Genomic DNA, 25,292 nt, shown 5'->3' with positions numbered 1-25,292 from the left:
GCAAATTAATTGTAAATTGTTTCTGCGCGGCAGTCTGAATCATGCGCTGCCGATTATAGGCGCAGAAGCCTGTCTATGGGGTTATCTACGGATGCTAATCGTTGTAATTCATACACGTGATCCATGACTTTAATAACACAATAGCACGCCCAACTTGATGATGATAGCTGACACTTAGCACAGCAACAGCAAGATACAGCCGGCGAACGTAACAGAATCAAGATAAACGTAACTAATGTAAGGTTTACAATTAATTTTGCGTCAACGTAAATAACCAACAAACGGTGGTTCGCAGACGCTTTATATAGCGGTAAGAACAGCCTATCTGAAAAGGCTTGATTGCAAATGATTACTAAAATCAGGATTAACAAATGAAATGCGCAAGCGCAAACAGCATGTCGCTGAATCCAAAAATGACACTAGTTTTTCCGAATTGGCTCTATTTTTGAGATATTCCATATTTTAGTTTCAAAAAATGCTAAAAATACCCAATTTTGACGTAGTTAAAATTATTAGGGTTACCATATTTTGGAATCGGAAAAGGAGGACATTTTCAAAAACCCGAAAAAGGAGGACGTATGGTAGGGTAGGGAGGATTTGTCCTCTTTTTTGAAAGCGTCCTCGGAGGACGCCCTTTTGTCCTCTTCTTAGAGAATTTTGGTCAAATTCGCGGCAAAATTCGAATAAAATGCCGTACATCAGCATTTTTGAAACCTCCTCATTGAACACCACACTGTTCGCTGATGATACTCACCTCCTCTCTTCCGCATCTTCGACGGCAGAGCTGGATGCCCTGACTGGTGACCGAATGCCCAAAGTCCATGAGTGGACGGCCCAGAACAACCTTTGCATAAACGCCTGACAGTAAATTCAAAAAATAACCTAACCGTTAATATCGCTGGTCAGCCCGTTTCCAACACAGATAATGCCAAATATCTCGGAGTTTTACTGGACTCGAACATGTCCTGGAAGAGTCATATTCAGTCCCTAGAAACTAAATTATCACCGAAGTGCGGCCTGTTCTACAGCCTTGGGCGCTTCATGCCAGCATGGGTTCTTCTGATACTCTTTAAATCCTTAATCCAATCGAAGTTACATTATGGCATCCTCTGTTGGGGGGCTGCCAGTAAAACTGCACTCAAGCCACTGCAGAAACTACAGCATAAAGTACTCCGAATCATATAGCTAGGGCCCCAAAGGGGCCTGACTGCCCATCCAATAAGTCGCTGCTGAAGAGATTCGGCGTCCTAAACATAGAAGATATGCAGAAACTAGAAATCGCCAAGTTTATGTATCAGTTTCACTGCGGTCGTTGCCCCGAATATTTCAATGACTTCTTTACCTCTGAATCAAAAGCGCACAAGTACAACACACGCGCGTCCACGTCGTCCAAATATCATATGATCAACCAAAAAGATCATCGCTCCATCAAATATGCCGGACCTGATGTGTGGAACAGTATCCCGCCGGCCATCCGACAGTCGACGAGCATGTCCACATTCAAGTCGAAATACAAGCAATTACTACTAAAGAAATACAGTCCATCCTCAAGATTACCGGACCACGACTGACCTATCGATCTCGCTTCCCATGACATGCCGCCCTATTTCTTGTCGCATTCTTTTTCTATACTATCTTCTTTACTTTCATTCAGTGTGCATGCCTCCTCTTTACATCGCCTAGGCCAAGGTGGGTGTCAGATTCCATAGACTACTCCTTGTCGCTTCGACATCTTCCTGTCTTTTCATTGTATCGCATTTTTGAGGTGTATTGAACTGATAAAATTGCTAATAAACCAATGATGATGATGAAGTACGCTCCGGCGGGTATTTCGGGAGCTGAGCCGGAAAGTTGACCTTTATTTTTTATTTTTAGTCAACCACCTGATAAAGTGAAAGAAAAACTGTATTTTGGGCACTGAGCGAGAAAGTTGACCTTTTTCTTAGTCAAGTCGGAAAAATTTACCGTGTTCCAGGATTTTCCTCCGGTTGTGCAGGACTCAAAATTCTGAAAAAGTGTCCTCTTTTCAGATTTCCAAGATATGGTACCCCTAAAAATTATCTTTTTCTGCAACTTTGAAGAGTATAAATCAGTCTTCAAGCATGTGCATACCGTATTCTTTTAGTTCTGAAGCGATTTCGCTAAACACACAATCGTTAACACGGAGAGCCTTCTAAACGGGAATCATGTTTCATGTGAAGATCAAGCAAAAATAAGGCGATAGCAGTAAACAAAAACAGCTGACGTCAAGGCACAAGCACTGCTTTTAGTAACGCTCGAAGCACATTTAGTAATGTGTTAAAGCACCTTACACAACTATAGAACCACGCTATAGCTACATAGCTATAAAATGAGATATTGATGTCATGTGATAACTGAAGGGAGTACTCGACACTGTACAACATGTGGTTAAAAAACAATACAAAGAAACTGCAGCTTATCGGGATGATGCTTCTACTGTTACACTCCCCTCGCCAGGTTTACTCTGTGATGATGTACACTTGTACAGTTTGCAGAAAGCTGAGGAAATCACTCATAACGGTAGAGATATATACAGTACAGTAACATACTGTATATAGGCTGTAGCTAAATAACTTGTGCTGTCCAAAATGGAGTGTTTTCAATGTCTAGTTTCCGAAATAATGTGATGCTACAATAGCAAATAGACCTAGTGCAGTATCTGGTCCAGAATAAGTAATGCATTGGCTTAAGAGACATTTCCAATATGCATGTTACTGATACTTCTGTTCCCATTTGGTAGTTACTAAAATTGACAATTTTTCGTATTTTTTTAAATAAAAAATATCGATATCTCAAAAAATAGACCCAATTCAAAGAAACGAATGTCAATTTCGGACTCAGCAGCCCCCAAATACCCAGAAACGATTAAAATATCGTTGGCACTCGAAAATAAATTATTTTTTGTTGGCCAGTGTAATCTAATAATATTTCAACCTTCATCAGAATTTTATGAAGAGATTGTGTAAACGTGTACTCCAATGAAAGTAACATCATTTATTCAACGGTGATAAGATGAACAGTAATTCCACTACCTATCCACATTCCCATGTGTAATAGCTTCCTTGTGCGACACAGAGACGTTATCATCACATCTGCGCGCTAGCGTGAATAGAAAGCGACGAGCAATATGATCAACTAAAAGTGTATTGTCGAAATAGACGTTCAACGAATCTAAACACTTCTAGACTAAACCCAGGCATGAATTTAACGCAGTACCAAAGAAGTCGTAAACCACGCAAAACGCAAAAGCAAGGCCTCTACGCTAATGTATATCAATCCATCCAAATTCCCCGGTTTTTCTTGGCGGCGTATTTCTGTGCTCTGAACAGATTTCTTTGCAACTTCCGCAGTCCGCGTCCATCGCAATCCGCAATTCGCTCGGCAAGCCCGAGGCCAAGCTTCACAACTTCAACATTTAGATTCCGCAGAAATCCCATCTGTGAATATTATATTTGTATCTTGCTATCCCACGATCGTTCTATCACAATGTTTTTCAATCTGGTCTCGTTCGCATCCCCTGTGACCTACTGCACCTTACTTTACGCCCCAAATGTGAGGGATCTTCGAAAAGCGAATGCATCTTAGGGGGTTTAAGTTTTAAGGTTAATAAATACCATCAAATATGAGAGTATTGATTTCTGTATACTGTAAACTGACAAAAGTCAAGTTCAGTTCATATCAAAGAACACAACGGCAAAAGAATCGTAGCGCAGTTACCTTCCTGACGTAAAAAACTGCAGGAGGATTCGGCACCATCGGTCTCTGGCAGCTGAGCAATTCAAACCAGACTATACTACTGTGAAGCTTGTTTTTGAGCGACACACAGCCAGGAGTATTCAATCGTACTCCGGCCAAGCTCACAGGCATTCCTACTCCAGGCTCCGTACGCCCTGGAAAATGAGCATCAGATTTATGATCGGAGAAGTTATATTATAACACTATCGCTTATAACAGCAAGTCGTATCACACTTTGTAAGAAATATCGGTATCGGATCGGTCATTAAAGGCAAAAAATATCGGCAATTTTCGTGACGTCACAAGATGGTAGCAAAGAGCCAGAACTACAATCTGCGACTGTCACAAGTCCGAGACCAAGCCACAGGAATCCAAGTCGAAAGTCACTTTCACTTTGATAGTTTTGACTCGAGTCGAGTCATTTCCCATTCGTCACCAACTCAAGTCCGAGTCCAAGTCATTGTGTTCACTGTTTCGGTTTTCAGTTCAACCCAGTTCGACCCACTTTTTCAACTCTGCCCAAGTGATATAGAACGGCTCGCATTCATAATATCGTAATTTTCGTCAGTCTTAGCAGTATCTGGCCCTATTTTCCAAGTATCAGGACTGATAGCCTAAATATCGATCACGTGGCGACTTTACTATCTTCGAAGTTACATGAAATGTCCGTCTTGACTGTCCTAGTCCCCAGTCACATGACTTGGTTCGCGTCATGCACAATGACTCGAGTACAAGTCGAGTCAATACAAAATTGAGTCATTACAACCCTGCTTCAGCAGTACTCAAGTAGAAACAGAAGTAACATTGTAAGTTTCTACTTGAGTCGATGTGGCCATTTCCAAGTAAGACAAAAAGTAAATATTTAAGGCCCATCTGTCAAGTAGAAGTAGTTTAATATACTAACCACTTGAGTTACCAGTGCAAGTAGGTACAACTGATTCGAGTAGTCTGGAAGAGTTGAAGTATTTCATTACTGATGACCTCTGATTACAAGTGTCCAGATGCAACCTTTCTAGTTTACTTCATGTCTGAACATAGCAATAGCGGTAATGCTGTTACCAAGCGAATATCGGTCAGGCTTGAATTATCATGAGCTATTTCCAATTCCATGTGAAAATTTTCCAAATGTATGCATGCATTCACCAAATTTCACGATAGAATTCAGTCGTCCGAAAGAAGGAAGATGTTCCACGACGATGATGTTGTCAAGTCGAACATCGCGCACTCTCCCTCGCAATTTGATTCTCTTCTCCACAAAATGATTAGGGATTTCGCTCGCACTCGAGAACTTGGTCAACTATTTTCAAAGATAAATAGCAAAACATTGGAGAGTGTAGAATTACCATGATGGATGATTGCTCTACAAAATTTTCAAGTGTTCAATTTCTGATCATGATATCTGGCTTGGATAGGGGCGGGCACAACCATTCGAGTACTCGAGTCCGAGATAATTGCTGCAAGTAACGAAACTATACATCTATCCTACACTAAGACGAAAAAGATACTGTAGGTTTTTTTCCCCCAATCTCAAAACCTCGGTTGGCCATAACTCAACATCGAAAAACATGTTACAAGTAGACCTACAAAGCAGGGTTGTAATGACTCAAATTGGGTCTGACCCGATTCATTATTTTTAGGTGACTCAACTTGACTCAAGTCATTTTCCAAATTAGTCGACTCGGCTAGATTCAATCTGTTTATCAACTCGACTTGGACTCGAGTCATTGAGCATAACTCGGACCAAGCCGTATGACTGAAGACTCGGATGTTCAAGAGCAACACTTTAATTGTAATTTCAAAGAATAGAAAAGTTGACACTAATGACACACCATTGGTATTTCATTTATTAGTAGGCCTACTTGAAATTTCGACCAGAAACTGTTAAAAGTGATGAGTTTTCAACTCGAGTTAAAACGATTCAAGTGTGACAGGGAACCTTGTGACTTGGTTACAACCCTGGTAACAGATTTTGCTAACCCTAGAATTGACCTGTGCCGATTGATTCATCCATAAACAATATGATATATTGTTCTCTCATCATCATCAATAATAATACACAGATAAAGAATATGTTCTGCAGTTCAGTTGGCTTCAAAGTTGAAATTCAAAAATATGTCAAGTTTGAAGGGTGTCAACACATCGCGACTCACCAATCTGGACCGCCTCGCAACGGAAAAAACGCCAATTCCAGCGATAATATATCCAAGTTTCTAAAAAGCATGGAAAATAACTGATCTAACTGCCATCTTCAACACAATACAATGATTATGATTAATACGTCCTTAAAAATACCTTGCGACTACCTATTAACTGTGCAGTACGAAGCGATTTAACTAACCGTGACAATTCGTAAATGTTCATCCAAAAATTCTGTAGCTTTGTTCAACATATTCAGCGTTCCTCAAAGGTGCAGCAGGCATCATATACTTCAAATTTGCAAAATATTTACTACTCCAGAGTATTGTGTCGCGCTGCACTGCATTAATACAAAGAGAAAAAAGTACAGTAAGAAAAGTGAGTCTATTGAATCATGAACATATTTGAAATGAGCCAAGAGCGTGATATAGGTTTGACCAGCTTTAGAAATAATGTACAACTCATAGCGGTATCCTAGCTAATGTATGATTGGCATGATTGCAATTCCAACAACAGGTTAGGCGAATTAGCACGAAATTCCGATTCTTATAGGATTTTTGTTCAAAATTAGATACAAACATAGGCTACACATTGGATAATTTTCTTCGTAGTATCGTAGTCATTATATTTCCTGGATTGGTCGTGTCGTGTTGCAGTATACGAAATATGCTAGTGGATTTGACCTTTCTGTGAAGTTGTGATCACCCCACAGGATTGTCACAAAGCGAATTGATAAACGTATGGATATGGTATAAAAACATCCTTAATATGATGAAAAACTGGTACGTACAAAAAGGTACATATTCCAGATTTCCACATCTTTCATACTGTGTAGTGATGACTTCATGAATGATACTCCAAGCCTTATTCTCTTTCTCTATTCCGAACGAATTACCCAGGGACTCAATTCATACTCGATGAAAATGTTAATACCAAAAGGTTGCTTTTGTATAGACATTTCAGTTTCACAGCCATAGGCCTATGCTATGGGTGAGATTATATCTACCAGCAAAAATGACACAGAACATTCCAAATATCAATCAATCCATGTCAATCTTTAAAAATGCAGATTCAAAATTTTGCTTCATCAAACGCCCTCCTGGCCTTCTTGAGCTCTTCGTTCATCGTCAACAAGTCTCTCATTCGCGCATATTTCCGCGCGTCCTTTTGTATTAGGTAAACTATATCCTCCACCTGAACGCGTCCCGGTCTGCCTATCTGTAGCGCTCTGTGAGACAAGTCCGTTATAAAATCAATAACAAGCTCTTCTATCAGCTCCGCTGATTCGGTGTATGGATTAGGATCGTCCCCGAAACCGTACATCATGCATCGTATTTCTTTAAAAAACAGACGTTTTTTCTTTTCGTAGTCGCTTTGCTGGGCGGAACGATTGAGCTGTGGACTTTGCTTTGATGAATCCGAATCGGCCATGCGCCTTTATTGTAATTTCTTCCCTGAAATTGCTCCGAAAATGTAGGAATATCACTTGGAACTTCTGACTTCTGAGAACGTGAATGTTAGCTGAAGCTTTGGTTTTGTTTTGGAGCAGTATATCTATAGATAACTAACCTACGTAGGTTAGTTATCTATAGTATATCAGGCCTTATTCTGCAAACCTGGACCTGCGCAGTTATAGGCTTATATCTAAAATGCATTCATTTGAAATTTATAATATTTCGCTGCTGGATATAGAATAATACTAAAGTTTTTTTTAAATATATATTTGTGTCAATAACTATTATGTGGGTGATTTACGCGATTTTGGAGATGGGAACCTAGATCTTGATCACAAAGGTCCGTGTCCGGGTGTTTGCAACTTTCGGGTGTCTAGCGACACCTTCCGGTGTAAAAAATTGTTATTTGATGCAGGACCAAATATTTCCACACTGCAGACTTTTCTAAGCTTGGACACCTAGAAAATTTTTAGCTTTTCCAAATTAGATTAGAATTAGATTACTGGCATTTCTCTCTAATGTAGTGAAATTAGACAACTAGAATTGCCTAGTTGCCCAAGCCTGTTCCCGAGATCTTATGGAATGGTGTGATGAATCGCTGCTTAGTCGTCGATAAGTAGTTGTAGTCAGACAATTTTCTAAAGACACTGATGAAGGTACCGAACTTCACATTATTTTCTGTGATTCTGTCATGATTAGATAGCTCAGTGGCGATGTCACCAATCTGTATCCTACAGATACGGACATCATCATTGGTTTATTAGCAATTTTATCAGTTCAATACACCACAAAAAATGCGATACAATGAAAAGAAAGGAAGATGTCGAAGCGACTATAGGAGTTGTCTATGGAATCTGACACCCACCTTGGCCTAGGCGATGTAAAGAGGAGGCATGCACACTGAATGAAAGTAAGAAAAATAGTATAGAAAAAGGAAGCGACAAGAAATAGGGCGGCATGTCATGGGAAGCGAGATCGATAGGTCAGTCGTGGTCCGGTAATCTTGAGGATGGACTGTATTTATTTAGTAGTAATTGCTTGTATTTCGACTTGAATGTGGACATGCTCGTCGACTGCCTAATCGCCGGCGGGATACTGTTCCACACATCAGGTCCGGCATATTTGATAGAGCGATGATCTTTACGGTAGATCAAATGATATTTGGACGACGTGGACGCGCGTGTGCTGTACTTGTGCGCTTTTGATTCAGACATACATTTGTTGGTTCGTCAAACATATAATTTGATTGGAGGTGAGGATATGGCCTGTAAAGGTCTTATAAATTAACTGTTATCGGTGACACCGTCAAAGTATATGTTAACATCGTTCACATCGTCAATATATATCAACCTCGCTATCGCAGTGTCGCAGTTCAATTTTGACGCGTCTGCTGCACGTTAGTAAATCGCACTAGCTTATACTTTTATTACTTGCCGGCGACATATTCAATGTACAACGGCGTTGGGCTCACCACCGCGCGTGGCAGTGGTACCAATGCGTACGTCCAAAGAAATTTGTCCCAAGTCAGGTCGTTCAGGGAGAAGCCTGGATACAAAACGGACAAAGAGGTTCAGAATGAAAAAGACAGGTATGTTTATTTCTTATTTGTAAACTGGTTGTATATAGCATGTTGAGCAGGTCAGGTAAAATTGCCGATTATTTCAGTATATATTTGATTAATGTTTCATAATTTCATGTTTAGTCATCATAGTTAATACGTACCGGTACTGTTGTGGAACTGGAAGATATTATTGTATGTATCAAACATAAATAGCATGAGATGTATCTAGCCTTATCGTCGATTCATTCTCTTTGCAGACTCGACCGAAAGCCGAACGCAGAGATACTCATTCACGATAAAAAACGCCGAGTGGAATTAAAATGCATGGAATTGCAGGTAAATTAATCGGTCTATATTTTAAAACGCGATAACTCTTCAGTCTTGCTCTCTCCAAAATAAAAATGCCATAATTTGTGATTGTAGAATACTATGGAATGGAAGTATATTGAGCTATAACTTATGTTGTATTGGAGGGTTGAGTCCCATGTCCTAGTCAATTTCTGGCTCACCTAAAAATGCTACAAGAGAACTTTATAGTGCGAAACAAGCCAAGCTTCGTGTAGGCCTACTGACATTTTCCATTCTCTGACTGAACTTGAATTTTGTCGTATTTCTTTCCGATTCCTAATGTAATTAAATGTCCAAGTTTTTGCAAATTCAGGATTTAAAATTATAATCTAATGTGGGAAAAAAAATTTAGCTATAGTTCCAGAGGTGGTCCTAATGAAGTAGACTAATTCTACTTTTCAAAGTACTCCAAGTAAGTTTTGATGTTGACTACTTTGACCACCTCTATATAAGTCTAATTCAGGAATAGGATAGGACGTTCTATATTTTCGTCCTTTATGTTTTTGCGGCATATGCACCGACTCATGATATACATACACACGATCTGTACATATACCAAACATGAGCGCATGATGTGCATATGCCGCTGGACAAGGAAGATGCAGATATTGTCATGTTAGGCTTTCTAAGTCTTGCACCACCCCTATATGCTATGCCGGTGATACTGAGCGCCAAGCTGGGAAGTCATGGATACCAGTGTTACTGATCTGTCCTTCAGTCTAGGGATCGAACCCACGACCTATTGATCAAGAAACAAGAGTTCTAGACGCTTCCCTTCACCATTATGCTATCTTGTCGGGAAGGGAATTTTTTGGTTGTTCAACTCTACACTATAGATATCACTGATAATCGCGTTGTGTGCCATTCTATTACCTCGCAATTTCTTCATACTTAGAACGTGATGGAAGAACAAGGCTACGACGATCAGGAAATCGAAAAAAAAGTATCTGTTTTCCGCAAAATGCTGATCCAAAAAGAGGAAGCCCTCCCCGGCAAGGAAGACTCATCGGGCCGGCCGGTGGCGACCGAAACTCACCAGATCGCGGAAATGAAGGAACAGGAAAACGAGAAGCTCCGCAACGCTTTCGGAATCAGCAAGTCGTACGTGCAGGGAGCGGCTTTCGATCCGGAGGCGAGGCAACTGCAGAGGCAGCGAGAAGCGGAAGAGAGAGAGGCGGAGAGGGTAAGGAGGGCCGAGGAACGGGACGCGGAAAGGCAGAGGAGATACGGATTGGTTAGGACGCCGAGTCCGGCGCCGCAGCCAGGTTGGTGTGACTGACTGAGTTGTTGTGTTTTGCAGATTTGGTAATTAATGAAATACTTCGTTGTATTTTTATGAGTACTCTAGTTGTTTTTGCCTACTTACACTGCTTACTTGAGTGACTGTGTAATTTAGGGCTGTTCAAAATTAACCTTTTTTCCTGAATCTTGCTGGCTAGGTGATAAAATCGTTAGGTTGCCTTAAAAAAGGCGCACACCAAATTTGAATTCATTCCAACCAACATTCGCGGGTTTCGTACAGTTTGAAAATTTTGAATTTGCCCAAATTCACTACTGCAACTACTTGAGTAGTAACGATAGGGTTGCCATATTTGAGATCTGAAAAAGGGGCGACTTTTTACAATTTACAAAATATCTGGTGACAGACCAGGAAACGGGTGATTTGAATATCTTTGCGGTAAATATAAAAAGGTAATTTTCCAGACTCAAATCCCTGAAGACGCGCTCTTACGTAAAATTGGTTGGTGATTTTTTGTCGACTTTGGCATCAATGCCGTTGAAATCCAGATTTTGCATCATTGATGGCGTATTTTAATACTCACTGTACAGTAGGGTTGTTCAAAAATAGACTTTATTTTTTCACTGATTAAATTGTTAGGTTGCCTAAAAAATCGTGGCACACCAAATTTGGCTCAACCAGTACAAACTGCGGCAGAAGCAGTTTAAATTTTTATATGATCTGTGTAGCAAAAGTAACTACTTGGACCACCTCTGGCATTTTGTGCTCAATTCAGTGGTTCCCGTCATTGGTTTCGGGTACGGATCCCTTATAAAGAATTCCGACCCAAACCAATACCTTTGTTCAACTAAGTGTGCTGTTATAAATATCAGCAAACCTCAATACAGTTATACTGTATTCGAATATATTGAAACAGCTTAAGGATAGAAAATTACCACTTACAACCATCGGGCTTCAAATTTTAGGTAAATGTGTAAAATCACAATGATACAAGTATCTAAACTTATTTAGTGAGACGCCTGTTGTTGACTGTAACCGTGACGCACCAAACAACGGTGCCATCCTCTTCGGTTGAAGGTAAATGTCTATTATGTGTCGATGTGTGCAAAATCCAGTGCGCGAGTGATTTGATACTGAATCATCTATTAGACTTTGAGACGCGTATTCGAGTGCCTTTCATCATGGCGTTATTACAGTAAAAATGACGTGGAAAGTTTGAATATGTAGCTTTTATGCTATCACAAAGAATATAATGACAATTCTTCATCATATTAAAGGTAATTTGGTATTTTTTCGACCATGCATATCTCATTGCACTCTGACAATGATATGGCTTGATCATGACTTGACAGATATGTTAGTTATTATAATTAGTGCCTGATTAATCCAGATTCGAGTACTCGGAGCATTGTGCCCAACCCTAATTTTGTGAAATGTCCGAACGCAAATTGAGTTTGATTCATATGATACCAATAGCCATAAATACTGTGGTAATTTATGACAGTGCCCATTGCCAAGTCCAAAAACACTGGTGTAAATATGAAAGTGATTGTTAACTGCAACTGCATGGCATTGGCTCGAAGCTACTAGTGGTTGCAATACATGCACATGAAATTAATTGAATGCTGTTAATTACCAGAGACCTTGTGTATGAAGGGGACCGTGTATGCTACATTGGAAACAACTGATTTATTGTTCAACTATGAATGTGATTGTGGTGAATATGATTTTGTAATACAAACATAATTCCGTCCATACTTGACAACTTCAAAACTGCTATCACCTCAGTCTTGGTATATAAGCATATGTGGTGACTAACGTGTAAATTGTTATTGGGTATTTTTTGTCAGGATTAAGCACTTTCAAAACTGCCATCAAGCAGTCAATACTGTAAAATTGACTTTTACTTATGCATGTGAATGTGAATCGTTTACTGAAACCAAACCAAATTTTGCAGAAAAAATAAAGAAAAAGAGTGACAAGAAAAAAAAGAAACAGAAGAAAAAGGAGTCTTCATCGTCAGATGATGATGCCCAAATTGAAAAGAGGAAGAGAAAGATGAAAATGAGAGCCTCTTCGGACGACGATAATCGGAAAGACAAAAAGAAGAGGAAAGTGAAGAAGAGAGAAACCGCGTCGAGCGACGAATCTTTGGACGACGATGATCGGAAAGACAAAAAGAAGAGGAAAGTGAAGAGAGAAACCGCGTCCAGCGACGAATCTTCAGACGAAAATAACCGAAAAGAAGCAAAGAAAAGAAAGAAACAAGTGAAAAAGAGAGAAACTTCATCAAGCGATGACGACAAGAAAGCAAAAAAGAAGAGAAAAGTGAAGAAGACCGAGTCCTCATCTAGCGAGGATTCTTCGGATGATAATAATCGAAAAGAAAAGAGTAGTAAGAAAAAAATGAAGAAGAGGGAGACTTCATCGAGCGATGACGATCGGAAAGCGAAAAAGAAGAGAAAAATGAAAAAGAAAACAAAAGATTCGTCTGATAGCGAATCGTCAGACAATGAAGCTCCGTCTAAGAATAAAGATACGAAAGCTAGTTCCAGGTACGAGTCCCGCAAGAGAGATCGAAAAAATGAATCAAACGACAGATACGATAGCGTCAAAAAGAATGTTAATGATAAGGCTCGGGAGCAACGGCGTTTAAATGAAAAGGATTCGGACAGGCACGGCAATAGGAGAGGAAGAAGTCCGCGACCAGACGGGAGACAAACGGACTTGAGAAGGAACAGATCTGACAATCGAGATCGTAATGGAGAGTCCGAAAGACAGGATATTCATGAAAAACGCGAAAACAAAAATACCAAAGCAAAGGATAAATCTGCGAAAAGAAATAGACATGACAGTTCATCATCATCATCCTCCTCGTCAGGAGGAGAGGGTGGGAAGCACGAAAAAGCCTCGGAATCAAGCTCGAGCGATTCTGGCAGCGAGTCTCGTCAGGCAAAGAATCGGAACGACGGTGAAAAGCAACATGCAAGTCGGCGTCGAAATGACGATACATCGCTCAGACATCGGGAAAGCCGCAGAATGAACGTGAGTCCTAAAAGACGAGGGCATCCTGGCAGCGATCGCGACCCAGAAAACAGGAGACGCCCTCGAGACAAGTCTGAAATCGGTCATAATCAAGAAGACAGATCACAGGATCTCAACTCGGGCAGGAGACGTCATGTTGAATCACCAGCTCGGGATAACCGTGATTCACGTGGAGGAAAAAGCGTGGGCCGGTCTCGACGTGACTCTAGGCCTAATCGGCGGGGCAGTTCCAGAGATTCAATGTCAGATGAAGACGGGCGCCGTGATAGACGTTCGGACCGTCTTAGCAATAAGCGTGGGGCTGATTCAAGATCGCCGCCCAGGCAAAAGTCTTCTGGACCAAATCGGCGGGAAACTGCCAGAGATTCATTATCTGACGATGGACGCTCGGATAGGAATCGAAAGAGCGATAAGCGTCAGGGTGATAGAAGATCGCCGCCCAAGCAAAGATCTTCTGGACCAAATCGGCGGGGCACTTCCAGAGATTCCGCGTCTGACGGTGGACGCTCGGATAAAAATCGAAAGAAAGATAAGCGTGTGGATAAGAGAAGAGAGAGAAGCTCTAGCGGGGAAAGAAATAAATCGCCGATAAGCAAAAAGCAGAGAGCACGCGGAGAACAGAATACCGGCGACAGGAAAGAAGATATCAGTGAAAAAAATGCTGGTTCTCGGAGAAAAAGGGAAAATGCAGATTCTCGCAAAAAAAGAGAGTCCGACTCTTCGTCGAGTTCGTCGATCGATTCAGACGACGCTCGAGTCATCGAGAGGAGTAAAAAACGGGTGCTCCAAAAATCTGACACGTCCAGTGACAGTTCTGGATCCGAGAAGGGGCCGGTCCGAATGAAATCCAAAGTGTCTCTGATACACAGGAAGCAAGAATCTTCCTCCGATGAAAGCTCGTCAGATGGAGAGAAAGTTGTCAAGGCAAAAGTGAAGTCGTCGGTTGTGAGTTCGAAGGTCGTCCGTCGTTCGCCACAGGCATCGTCCTCGGAGTCTGGGACTTCAGACTCGTCTGATTCATCGGGTTCCGAGAGTTCGGAGGCCCCGGCGAAGAAAAGGCGTCAACGGTAGCTATGGGTGTATGGTAAAAGTTAGATGCTGACACCGTTTGGAATATAGCTCCGTGGTTGCTGTCGACATGGATCTAAAGCTAAGGACAAAACCGAAAATTCCGAGTAGCCTAGCCATGAAATTTGTCTTCTAACAGATAACTAAAGAAAAGGTCAATAATGCCTGTTCACGGTGATTTCTGTAAGGTGATGGCTAAAAAAACGTCAGCCCAGTCCTAGTCGTGGCCTCGCAGCAGAAAATAAGGACAAATCTTATACATAAAGACAATTGCAGTTTTATAAGACTTGACCTTTCACACCAAGGACCATATGGCAACCCTGAATAGAGCACTGCCGTCGGAGTGGCAGTTTCCTGTCAGTAAAATTTTTATTCTGCATTTTTCTATGTGGCTGATTAATACGATCCGCGATAAATGTTTTTTATTGCGCTGGAGCATCTCGTCAGAATAGAATTTGCGATACTTCTCTAACAGCATACGCGTGGTATTGACCAAGGTGGGGCAAAATCTAGCAGTACCAGGATGATTCAAATCTTGTTATTAGGCACCAAAGAGTATTCGAGTCAGGGTTGTAGCCAAGTCACAAGTCGATGTCACTTTTATAGTTTGACTAGAGTCATTTTTGATTCACCACCGAGTCCAAGTCATTGCGTTGACTGCTCAGTTTCGAGTTAGCCACTTTTATAATTCTAGCGATGTCGAACGGTTCACACTTGAAATATAGGAGCTACTAATTTTCCTCACTTATAACAGTTTCTGGTCGCATTTTCAAGTACCAGTACCAATAGGTGAATACCAAGCACTGGTTACTTTACTATTTTTCAAGATTGCAGTGAAATATCGGTCTTAGACTCTAGTCATTACCGTATTTTGAGAAAATGACTCTTTTCATTGAAAAATCGTGACTCGAGTCATGACTCAAGACTGATCATAGTTTTATAGTATGGATATGAAAAGTCAAAATAGGTACCCTTTACGCAACCGCATTGCAATCAGTGCCAGTTGCTCAACATGTTGCAAAGACATTTTGGTGTTTTTCGGCCGTAGGCCTACCATTTTCAAGCGATGCTGTGGGTTGATCGTGATTTCATATAAATGCCATAGCAACGACCCAATGTGCAATGTGCATAGCTTTGCACTAAATGTTTGGATACTGTCATTCGAGGGTTTCCAAGGTGGGGGAAATGTATCGAATCCATAATTCTCGTTGAAAACATTAACCCTCGTACTGAATAGGGACGTATAATTTCAGTGTGGCACCCGGAAAAATCTTACCGCCCGCTACTTGCAAGGAATCTTTGAATTTTATATTACAATTCCATAACTCAATTCATTCTGTAGAGCATCAGTATTGACACTCATGACGGTATTAACCAGCAATGCACATCAAAACATCAATCAGATATCTCGCGGTGACGCATACTACTCACGGAAAACACATTCAAATTTTCAATGGTCTGAGAATATCTTCCGCTCGCAAGGTTGCGAAACTCAACGGCTGTACCGACATAGGTAATACACCACTCCAGGCACTTTAGCATGCATCCTTCTCCATTAGTAGTTGCAGCAGTCCTGATACGCACACCTTCCCGAATAATCCACCGACCAGTTTATAAGTATAATTTTATCAATTCGTCACTGACCGCAGATGGTGTTAGAACACCCAGATCAGTCACCAGCAAGGTAATAAGCGACGGTGGTGTAAAATCAACATTTGGATGTTCAAATTCAAGGTCTTTCGTCTTTAGAGTGGAGGATTTATACTTAATCTGATTAGGAATATCCTGTTGATTCAAAGGGTAGAGCCGTACGAATTTGAAGCTTTCGGCTGTGACGTACAAGGGTTTGTTATGCGCCTTAGCGCATAAAGCGATCTGATAGCTTCCCACTTTATTCATAATCCCACCATTTTCGACAACGCCTTCAGCTCCTAGCAACACCAAGTCAATTTTTTCCATGATATAACCGGCAGCTGAATCTAAAACTACAACCACAGGAATACCATTTTCTCTTAGCTTTTCAGCCATTAGCAATCCACTTTGATCGGGTTGAGATTCGGTTACGTAAACGGTAAATCTCTTTTGGCTCTTTGCAGCTTTGATTAATAACTGCAGCACTACTTTAGAATGTGAATGAGTGAGTACTTTGATGCCATCGTTCAGGAAAGGGAGACCGAGATTTGCGATTTTTTGTCTGCTAGAAGATACTTTCTTGAGAAACAGCTCTCCACGGCTTATCAAGATGTCTTTTACTTTTTCAAAATCCGAATGCTCCAAAGACGCTAGAGTTATGAAGCGTAGAAATAGTTCCGAACCGGATAAAATTGATGTGATTCCTGTACAATCGGTGTCTACAAGCGTTTCGATCGCATTTTTGAGGTTATCCCGCAGACCAGATAGTGTTTCGGCTTTGTCGACGCGTAGACATTCCAAAAGAGTCTTTATCGCGGCGATTGCTGGTGAATCTTGAGTGCCGTTTTGCAAATGGGTGAGAAAATATTCTCTGATCTCCTTCCTTTCCATGACCGTGTCTGTTTAATTGGTATGTTGGAAAGTTCTTACCACTGAAATTATAAACTTATATGTGAGTAATTACATTAGTGTCAGGCACCAATTCTTAATAGATCTCAAATAATGGACTATAATAATAACTATAATTTTGGGGCAATACACGTCAGCAATTTGGAGTTGGAGTATAGTGGACCACATATGTAGCGAGAGCAACAAACCGGAAAGCAACATAGGGTACTGGTAAATTGCTTATTTCCAGCTTCCGTGCTACCAAAAATTGGTGACAGAATAACTGTAGATTAAGATTACCAACCCACCTAGAAGGCCAGCGCCAGACACGTACTTAGGCTGGAAATCTACATAATAACAACGAGGAATAATAGGGTGGATATAAATAGGCGATGCCAGCGAAGTCGGCATGTCATATTCAGCATACATTTGGGCGACATCGACATCGTCTTCCTATCTGTTCTTTGTATTGTGAATGATTGTATGATAAATACTGACCTCCGGAAACGGATTATATTGAGTATCTAAATATCGGCAAAATCTACGACACAGTGACAAAGTAGAAAGTTTGTTTTGCGCATGAAATACAGAACCCGGTGTAAGATAGGATACTTATAGCGTCATGAGCGAAAATAGCGTGAAAGAAATGTCCGTCTCAAAAAATTCTATATTGCGTATCGCGGTGTATATGTTGTGTGTCTTCTGCGGATTAAAATAATAACTCCCGATCGTGATTTAATGATTTCGGTGTTCTTAAAAATAGACGATTTTGTGAGAAAATTTTAGTAGAAATGGGATCTTACCTAATTTAGAATTTATAAGGGCCACTCGAGTTGTGATAAGTTGTCAAACTGGTTCTCAACAAAAATACTCCTGAAACCACTGAGCATGAAGCTGTCACAGATGAATGATTATACGCCATGGTAACCTGACGCGACTTGAGTGACATGAATGAAAGCAGAAGAATTCTGGAATGTCTGTCAGGTCACAGATTGAAGCGTTTGATACGCCGATGATACGCATCAATATCATGAAAGATGCTGGGCATAGATGTAAACCTTAACCCTATCATTGCAATGGCTGCATTCACCACTATGGTTGAATCAGCATCCAAAAAAGTGGAATTGAGATGATTTACATTTGCAGTAAGACGAAGTTATGGTACGGTATCGTCTTCAATCAGTACTATTCATTTTGTTAGCACACGAAATCATACGTAGCATTCGACGGATACAGGAACGGATTTTAAGAGCCAGGCTGCAGAGAAGGGATATGATTTAAGAATCATCGGTAGTAGCAGTAATACTGCCAAGATGACCATGCCACTGATACCAGTATATCAAAATGAAATATGAAATCATCATTCACACATTTATTATTCTGCCTTTCTTTCAAGTCTCACATAGGTGTTGTCGAAAATACATGTCCCAAAATGGAGCGGTACTCAGGGAACTCTAGTAGCGCCAGAGACATATCACTACGGAATACAATTGTTCAGAACTTATTTCATGGTTTTGGATATATACCTTGTATAAGCACAACCTATTTCACAGAAATCTAGTATCCACAGTACTTCCCTTTTCTGTATCATCTTCATACATTTCATTGCATGATAAATCAAGGTTTGGCAGTATGGTTCCTTTTCTGGGAACTTGTGTACATCCCTTTCTTTAGCCTTTTAGTTTGGACAAAGTTCACCAAGTTTTTTCATCATTTGTACAGAGAGAGAATTACTGAAGACTTTATTTTACTGCTTAAACGAATAATATAAATAACAGTAACAGTACATAATGCGGGAAATCAGAAGGAGTTTGTGTTTATTCTAAAAATTGAGCTTATGCCTAGATTATTCGAATTTTTATGCCAGCGATGCCATATTTGGTTATACGATTGCTGACATACAATATTCATTCCAATTCTCTACTAGGTCCTAACGATTCCCCCCGATGAATGTCAGTCAGAAATATTTGGGTTTGTTTCAGTATGAACCAGGGTTGTAACCAAATCATAAGGTTCTAAGCGAGAAGTCAATCTGACTTTTAGGGTTTTGAGTCGAGTCAGGGAGGAACGAGTTAAGTCCGAGTCATCGTGTTAAGACTCAAGTTCGAGTCAGGTTCAACTCACTTCTGTGAAACTTTTGGGTGATATCGAAGGGCTTGGATTCATAATATACTAATTTTTCTCACTCTAAACACATGTTTATTCAAACACATAAAAGACAGTTTCTGGGTCTATTTTTTAAGTATAGGTCCTGGTATACGAGACTCGAATAAGTCATAAAGAATAGGTCGAGTCATGCACAATGACTCGAGTCGATTCTAGTCATTTTCTATTTTCAAGAAAATGACTCGAGTCAACGAAAAATTTCGACTGAATTTAACAACTTTTCCAAATTATTCTACGCAGCACCTTTATCTGTAATAATGCCTCCAAAAAAGAAGAAAGGAAAGGGAAAGGGGAAAGGAAAGAAAAAGGGCAAGAAGAAAGATGCGCCGGGAGAAGAAGACAAATACAAAAAAACAATACGAGAGATCGAAATTCTCAAAGAGCATCTCTCCCACAGAAATGAGATCGCGCGTCGATCCCAAGCTCATGCCTCAGACTGGAAAGATAAAGTCATCAAAATGGAGGAGACCCTCAAAGAGCAAAAGACTGATCAGAAAGATATCAGCGCCGAATTAACTAGACAATATAAAACCATGCATACCGATATGGATATTAAAATGCGCGAGCTTACGATAGAAGTTGATCATTTGCGACAGCAAGTCGCGAGCGCCCGTCGCGAACTCGACATCACGAAAACAGCGAAACAAAAAATGGAACAAGAAAAAAACGAAATTATACAGAATCTCGAAAAAAGAATAGACGATATGGAAATTTCGTACGAAAACGTGTTGATAACGTCGTTCGATTCGTTGCAGGAAAGACTCGCAAAGGCGCGAGACCGCTGGGACGAGGAACAGCTTATTTTACAAGAGCAGACAAAGACTACTTTACTTGAATTTGGGTTGAATCCACTAGACATTTGACAGAGAACTTCAAATTGTTTCAATATGGCTGCGAATACTTTGTAGTATCGATCCGATACGTAACAGCTACCGAAGCCTTTCTCCGATATGATGGGTTACAATTTGGGCTGGACACAATGATTTGGGTACTCAAATCTGAATCGAGTATCAGTTCTAATGATTTGAGTCGAGTGGTAATAGACAATTTTTTGAGTACTGAAATTACAAACAAGAATTATAGTTTCAATACTCTTTCCTAACGTAGGAGCCATTAAACCTCAATTGGTCGTATCACAGCATATAAAACGTCTAGTTCAAAGCCACGCACGTCACTGGAAATGAAATTATGTGAAGTCTCGATCAGCATACAGCATTGTCACAAAGTGCGATTAAATAGCTATAGTCTAAAAATACCAAATGAGCTTTATTTGGTGTAAAGCTGGCATTATTTTCTTTGTAAACGCATAAATGGTACTAATTGTTAACTTTCCACATCATCCATACTCTTCTACTCGACTCCAACAAAAGCCTAATACTCGATTCGGAATCGAATGCCTACCTACAATAAAATATCAGAAAATATAATAATCTTAACACTAGTCACGTTTCACACGCGTCCTACATTTTTTCGCTGGAATCAATTGGTGATGCAATCCAGTCTATATTTTTTTCATCATTTTCGAGAAACCGTACCGTGTAACAATCGCCTGTCACTCTGATTTCTTTTCATCTCGTGTTCAGTGCCAGGTAATTATACTGTCACGGAATTTGACTTAAAGGAGAGAAATTCAATTTCCTTCATCTCATACCTAGGCTGTCAGTGTTAATGTCAGAAGCATAGTTACCTACAGTTCGCACGAGCTTGCTGGAGAAGTGCCAAATTTTACCTAGAAGTGTTGCCTATATGGTTTACCTAAGCTGAACAGTATTTTATAATTTCGTGCTTTGAATATATGATAGCTATGATTCCTGATTACTATAGTGCTATCAACATGATTATGGTTTTGCTTTTGTTTGTGACATAACTCATTTCGTTGCATAAGAATTCCTCACAAGTGAAGCCCATCAGTGCAGAGTTGGACGACTAGATAATTCTAGTTGCCAAATAAGACTAATTAGAGATGCCGGTAATCTAATTCTCACCCAATTTGTGATATGTTTCTACGCGTTTCAATGCGTTAATACCATCCCGTCATAGCAATTACATACTTTGATCGTTTTCCATTTTATATTACACGATATTAATAATTCATGAAACTGCATGCACTCATCTTAAATGTGTTGTCTTAAATTCTCAGATTGTGTTAGCAGTAGGCCTAACCACCTAAAACATGACAGGGAATAGTACTGAAGAGGAGGAGCAGGGCTATGAAGAGATCGCGTTTCAGATTGTGAATGAAGCCATATCAAATGCTATCGAACAGATTACGACCGAGACGAAAGAGAACTTGGTCAGTAACTTTGCGCTTACTCTCTACGTAGTTGGTCCTGATGTTATAACTTTCTGCAGACTTATACCTACCGGTATGATCAACATGCTTTTTCCTGTAGGCTACACCGATGACTACGGTACCTACTCACATATCTACAATTTCGAGAGTGTAATGTTTAATAATATTTCTAACAGACTCTTGGAGGTACAGAACTTCAATATGCATTTGAATAGTACGCCTATATTAGTATTGAAATTGGCCCGAATATTTTTGGCTGACTCACATCAGGGGTAGTCATCAGCAACTAGAAAAGTTGCTTTGAAAAAATTTCAATTGTTGACAGACAATGTTCTTTCCAATTCTCTACTACTTGCTGACGATTTCCCTTGACGAATATCGAAAATATTCGGATTTATTTCAGTATGAATGTACTATTCAATTATATTATATAGTATTTTGACAGTAAGACTATATCATCAGTTTCTCTCTCTTTCTAGAAGCAAATTACTTTTGACTTTGAAGACAAGGATTACGGAGTTGATGATATTGAATGGTCGTCGTGTGAAGACTTCACTATTGAAAACGGAGCAACGCAGATTACAAAATTCGTGGAAGTAAGTTCTTCCTGCATGATTGCATTGTGTGGCTATTGTAGAGTTTTGGTACAGGGTCGCGTTACCGTGAAACTACTGTATGATTGGTAGGACCGGGTACAAAAATTCTAGCAGTGAAGATTATGATAATTTTCGAGTACTGAAATTATACACTGCTTAGTCCTTGCCCAGGGTTGTAATGACTCGAGTCACGATTTTCTGATGACTTGACTCAAGTCATTTTCTCAAAATACCGAAATGACTGGACTCGAGTCAATCTGTGTATTGACTCGACTTCGACTCGAGTCATTGCGGATGACTCGAATCAAGTCATACGACTCGAGACTCAGACGGCCAAGAACGACATTTCATTGAAATTTCAACGAATAGTAACGTAACCACCCTATTGGTATTTCGTCTATTGGTACTAGTACTTGAAAATGCGACCAGAAACTGCTAAAGTGAGGAATATTAGTATCTTATAATGCGAACCATTTGATATCACCAGAGTTAGAAGAGTGGGTTTAACAAGACTATACCTGGAAACTGAGCAGTCAACACAATGACTTGGACTCGAACCTCGCTGACTTGGACTCAGACTTGACTCGGTGGTGAATTGAAATGACTCGACTAGACTCGAGTCAAAACTATAAAAATGAGATTGACTTGTGACTCGGAGTCTTGTGACTAGGTTACAACCCTGTCCTTGCCATGAAACTTCGATTGACCGTATCGCATCATACGAAAAGTATACCGGTACTACAAAACAGGGTTGTAACCAAGTCACAAGGTTCCGAGTCACAAGTCAATCTCACTTCTATAGTTTTGACTCGAGTCATTTTCAATTCACCACTGAGTAAAGTCCAAGTCCGTGAGTAGAGGGCCGAGTCCGAGTAACAGTGTTGTGACTTGAGTCCGAGTCCAAGTCATTGCGTTTACTGTTCAATTTTGAGTGCAATCCCGTTCAACCCATTCTTTCAATTCTGCTCGAGTGGTATAGAATGGCTGACATTCATAATAACGTAATTTTCCTCAGTCCTAACAGTTCCTGGCCCTATTTTCGAAGAATCAGGACTGATAGACGAAATACCAATCATGCGGAGACTTTACTCTTCTTTGAAGCTACAATGACTCGAATGCAAGTCGAGTCAATACACAAAATGACTCGAGTCGAGTCACCACTGTTACTCAAGTATGAGTAAATTTTTACTTCAATAAAAGTAGTAGGGATTTACTAGTCAATAAAAAAGTAAGTATTCTATGTCTAGTTTTATCTAAGAACCTGAAAACCGACAAGTAGAAGTAGTCTAACATTGTAACTACTTGAGGAAGCAGTGCGAGTAGGCAAAATCGACCTGAAGTACTTTGAAAACTAGACGTACTTCATTACAGACCACTTCTGAGTATGACTTGAACTCTGTGTTGAATTCAAAATGACTCTCAAGTCAAAACTATAGAACTAAGGATTTGGTTACAATGCTGCCTAGGATAGATAATGAGCGTCATTATTTAGACATGGAAGAGAGACAGTGCGTGGCTCTACTGCATTGATTATTTGGGCGACGAGGAGCACGATTACGACGTCAGACACAGGTACAGAGTGCGATGGAGCATTCCAACAAGGAGAAAGCCTATTCCGAGAGCAACTGCCAGCACCTATTTTACAATTCGTCTGTCGAAGATAAAACCGAAGGTAAGACATCGTTTTTTCAGACAACTTAACATTTCACTCTCTGCGGGCCGTTCTAAATCCTGTCCCGTATGTTTCACACTCCGGCTGTGCAGCAAGCTTGGCTCGTTTCACAAATTACATTAGAATTAGATTACTTATACTCTCTATCATCACTATATCCGGTACGGAGGTCTACCTTAAGTAAATCGGTGCGAGAAGTATCAGCATGATGGAATCAATATCTGTTTAGACGCTGCCAATAGAAGTCTATTACATATTCGAGGGAAACCGTCTTGTACACAGGTGCGTTGAAATTTCAAATTTCAGATCTTGGTAAATTGATAATAATCTACCGTGTATTTCATACTCAGGCCCGGAAAGTCGCGGTTTCGGGAGATTTGGTTGAAGAACATCGTTGAGAGTAAAGTTTTGATGATGGAGACTGTCAACTTCTAATTTATTACCGCTATCATACATATCGACTCACATGGCACTTAAAAATAAATCTCTCTTCAGTAATGCTGCATATATTGAAAAGAATAGCTCTCCGAGCAGGTAGAACTACATTAATGAAGATTATATTGATTTTGACTCAGATAATGGGAGTTGTTTTTCTCGAGCAACGAAAATACACGCTGTTGCACTTAGAGTTATTTTATCAATGAAAATTTTAGTTCTAATAATCTCTGCCCACTGTGGGAGCCTCGAAACCTTGGTAGCTCGTAACAACCGGTAACCAAAAAGTTCTTATAGCTTTAAAATTTGGAATTTATCATAATATATTTACAAAAAAAATCAAACTTTACTGGCTACCAGGGTTGTAATGACTCGAGTCACGATTTTCTAATGACTCGACTCGAGTCAATCTGTTTATTGACTCGACTTGGACTCGAGTCATTACCAAGTCATATGACTCGCGACTCAGACATACATTTCATTATAATTTCGAAAAATAGTAAAGTATCCACACTATTAGGATTTCGTCAATTGCTACTGGTACTTGAAAATGCTAGCTGAAACTGCTAAAAGTAAGCAAAATTAGCATATTATAAATGCGAACCATTCGATATCACTGAACAGAGTTATTAAAAGTGGGTTTAACAAGACATTAACTGGAAACTGATCAATCAGCACAATGACTTGGACTCGTACTCGAGTCATAATACCATGACTCGGACTCGACCCTCTGCTCGCCGACTTGGACTTGACTCGGAGGTGAATTGAAAATGACTCGAGTCAAAACTATAAAAGTGAGATTGACTTGTGACTCGGAGCCTTGCGACTTGGTGAGAATCCTGCCGGCTACCCCATGAAATTGAAATTTTGGATTTGAAAAATATATCATTTACGGTAGGTAACCCCAGTATTATCAATGAAAACTCGAATACCTCAGCTTCTACTGGTTGGAATTGAGTCAAATTTGTTTTGCATCGTTTTTGTAGACAACCTATCAATTTC

The 25,292-nt window shown here is 40.1% G+C and overlaps 6 protein-coding genes across 7 annotated transcripts; 3 read left to right on the top strand and 3 right to left on the bottom strand.

Moving 5' to 3' along the window:
* Window positions 1–3,147: 3,147 nt before the first annotated feature.
* On the bottom strand, window positions 3,148–6,234 carry LOC145454100 (protein C3orf33-like). Its single transcript, XM_080332121.1, has 5 exons — window positions 6,095–6,234; window positions 5,907–5,966; window positions 4,900–5,053; window positions 3,739–3,911; window positions 3,148–3,458 (listed from the first exon to the last, which is right to left on the bottom strand). Exons 1-5 carry the CDS (start codon window positions 6,143–6,145, stop codon window positions 3,294–3,296), a joined length of 603 nt encoding a protein of 200 aa, XP_080188247.1. The 5' UTR covers window positions 6,146–6,234; the 3' UTR covers window positions 3,148–3,293.
* LOC145454102 (transcription initiation factor TFIID subunit 13-like) lies at window positions 6,233–7,439 on the bottom strand. The gene has a single exon (XM_080332122.1). The coding sequence runs from the start codon at window positions 7,321–7,323 to the stop codon at window positions 6,964–6,966; it is 360 nt and encodes a 119-aa protein (XP_080188248.1). The 5' UTR covers window positions 7,324–7,439; the 3' UTR covers window positions 6,233–6,963.
* A 1,063-nt stretch (window positions 7,440–8,502) lies between these two features.
* Window positions 8,503–15,082, top strand: LOC145454840 (uncharacterized). 2 transcript variants are annotated; one of them, XM_080332834.1, is made up of 5 exons: window positions 8,503–8,934; window positions 9,165–9,243; window positions 10,151–10,520; window positions 11,507–11,572; window positions 12,453–15,082. In XM_080332834.1, the coding sequence occupies exons 1-5, from the start codon at window positions 8,795–8,797 to the stop codon at window positions 14,609–14,611; spliced, it is 2,814 nt and encodes a 937-aa protein (XP_080188960.1). In that variant the 5' UTR covers window positions 8,503–8,794; the 3' UTR covers window positions 14,612–15,082. The 2 variants fall into 2 exon arrangements, with proteins under 2 accessions (XP_080188960.1, XP_080188961.1); XM_080332835.1 differs by lacking the exon at window positions 11,507–11,572 and having other exon boundaries at window positions 8,517–8,934.
* An 812-nt stretch (window positions 15,083–15,894) lies between these two features.
* LOC145454842 (translation initiation factor eIF2B subunit alpha-like) lies at window positions 15,895–17,499 on the bottom strand. The gene is made up of 2 exons (XM_080332837.1): window positions 17,437–17,499; window positions 15,895–17,172 (listed from the first exon to the last, which is right to left on the bottom strand). The coding sequence occupies exon 2, from the start codon at window positions 17,129–17,131 to the stop codon at window positions 16,220–16,222; it is 912 nt and encodes a 303-aa protein (XP_080188963.1). The 5' UTR covers window positions 17,132–17,172; window positions 17,437–17,499; the 3' UTR covers window positions 15,895–16,219.
* A 1,950-nt stretch (window positions 17,500–19,449) lies between these two features.
* On the top strand, window positions 19,450–21,435 carry LOC145454843 (dynein regulatory complex protein 12-like). The gene has a single exon (XM_080332838.1). The coding sequence runs from the start codon at window positions 19,552–19,554 to the stop codon at window positions 20,155–20,157; it is 606 nt and encodes a 201-aa protein (XP_080188964.1). The 5' UTR covers window positions 19,450–19,551; the 3' UTR covers window positions 20,158–21,435.
* A 14-nt stretch (window positions 21,436–21,449) lies between these two features.
* Window positions 21,450–24,353, top strand: LOC145454844 (A-kinase anchor protein 14-like). Its single transcript, XM_080332839.1, has 5 exons — window positions 21,450–21,587; window positions 22,067–22,183; window positions 23,676–23,855; window positions 24,085–24,137; window positions 24,206–24,353. The coding sequence occupies exons 1-5, from the start codon at window positions 21,468–21,470 to the stop codon at window positions 24,288–24,290; spliced, it is 555 nt and encodes a 184-aa protein (XP_080188965.1). The 5' UTR covers window positions 21,450–21,467; the 3' UTR covers window positions 24,291–24,353.
* The last annotated feature ends 939 nt before the right edge of the window (window positions 24,354–25,292 follow it).

This window comes from Botryllus schlosseri, chromosome 13, assembly GCF_051294905.1.
Source record: "Botryllus schlosseri isolate E-star chromosome 13, Bs_hap1, whole genome shotgun sequence".
Lineage (NCBI taxonomy): Eukaryota > Metazoa > Chordata > Ascidiacea > Stolidobranchia > Styelidae > Botryllus > Botryllus schlosseri.
This window is presented reverse-complemented; position numbering and strand designations above follow the sequence as displayed.

Coding starts and splice junctions, on each gene's coding strand:
- LOC145454100 (XM_080332121.1), bottom strand. CDS start 6,145: ATGTTGAACAAAGCTACAGAATTTTTGGATGAACATTTACGAATTGTC. Junction 5,967..6,094: donor AACATTTACGAATTGTCACG/GTTAGTTAAATC, acceptor CATGCTTTTTAG/AAACTTGGATATATTATCGC. Junction 5,054..5,906: donor TTGCGAGGCGGTCCAGATTG/GTGAGTCGCGAT, acceptor CTTTGAAAATAG/TTGACCAAGTTCTCGAGTGC.
- LOC145454102 (XM_080332122.1), bottom strand. CDS start 7,323: ATGGCCGATTCGGATTCATCAAAGCAAAGTCCACAGCTCAATCGTTCC.
- LOC145454840 (XM_080332834.1), top strand. CDS start 8,795: ATGTACAACGGCGTTGGGCTCACCACCGCGCGTGGCAGTGGTACCAAT. Junction 8,935..9,164: donor GTTCAGAATGAAAAAGACAG/GTATGTTTATTT, acceptor TTCTCTTTGCAG/ACTCGACCGAAAGCCGAACG. Junction 9,244..10,150: donor TAAAATGCATGGAATTGCAG/GTAAATTAATCG, acceptor CTTCATACTTAG/AACGTGATGGAAGAACAAGG.
- LOC145454842 (XM_080332837.1), bottom strand. CDS start 17,131: ATGGAAAGGAAGGAGATCAGAGAATATTTTCTCACCCATTTGCAAAAC.
- LOC145454843 (XM_080332838.1), top strand. CDS start 19,552: ATGCCTCCAAAAAAGAAGAAAGGAAAGGGAAAGGGGAAAGGAAAGAAA.
- LOC145454844 (XM_080332839.1), top strand. CDS start 21,468: ATGACAGGGAATAGTACTGAAGAGGAGGAGCAGGGCTATGAAGAGATC. Junction 21,588..22,066: donor CCGAGACGAAAGAGAACTTG/GTCAGTAACTTT, acceptor CTCTCTTTCTAG/AAGCAAATTACTTTTGACTT. Junction 22,184..23,675: donor AGATTACAAAATTCGTGGAA/GTAAGTTCTTCC, acceptor GTCATTATTTAG/ACATGGAAGAGAGACAGTGC.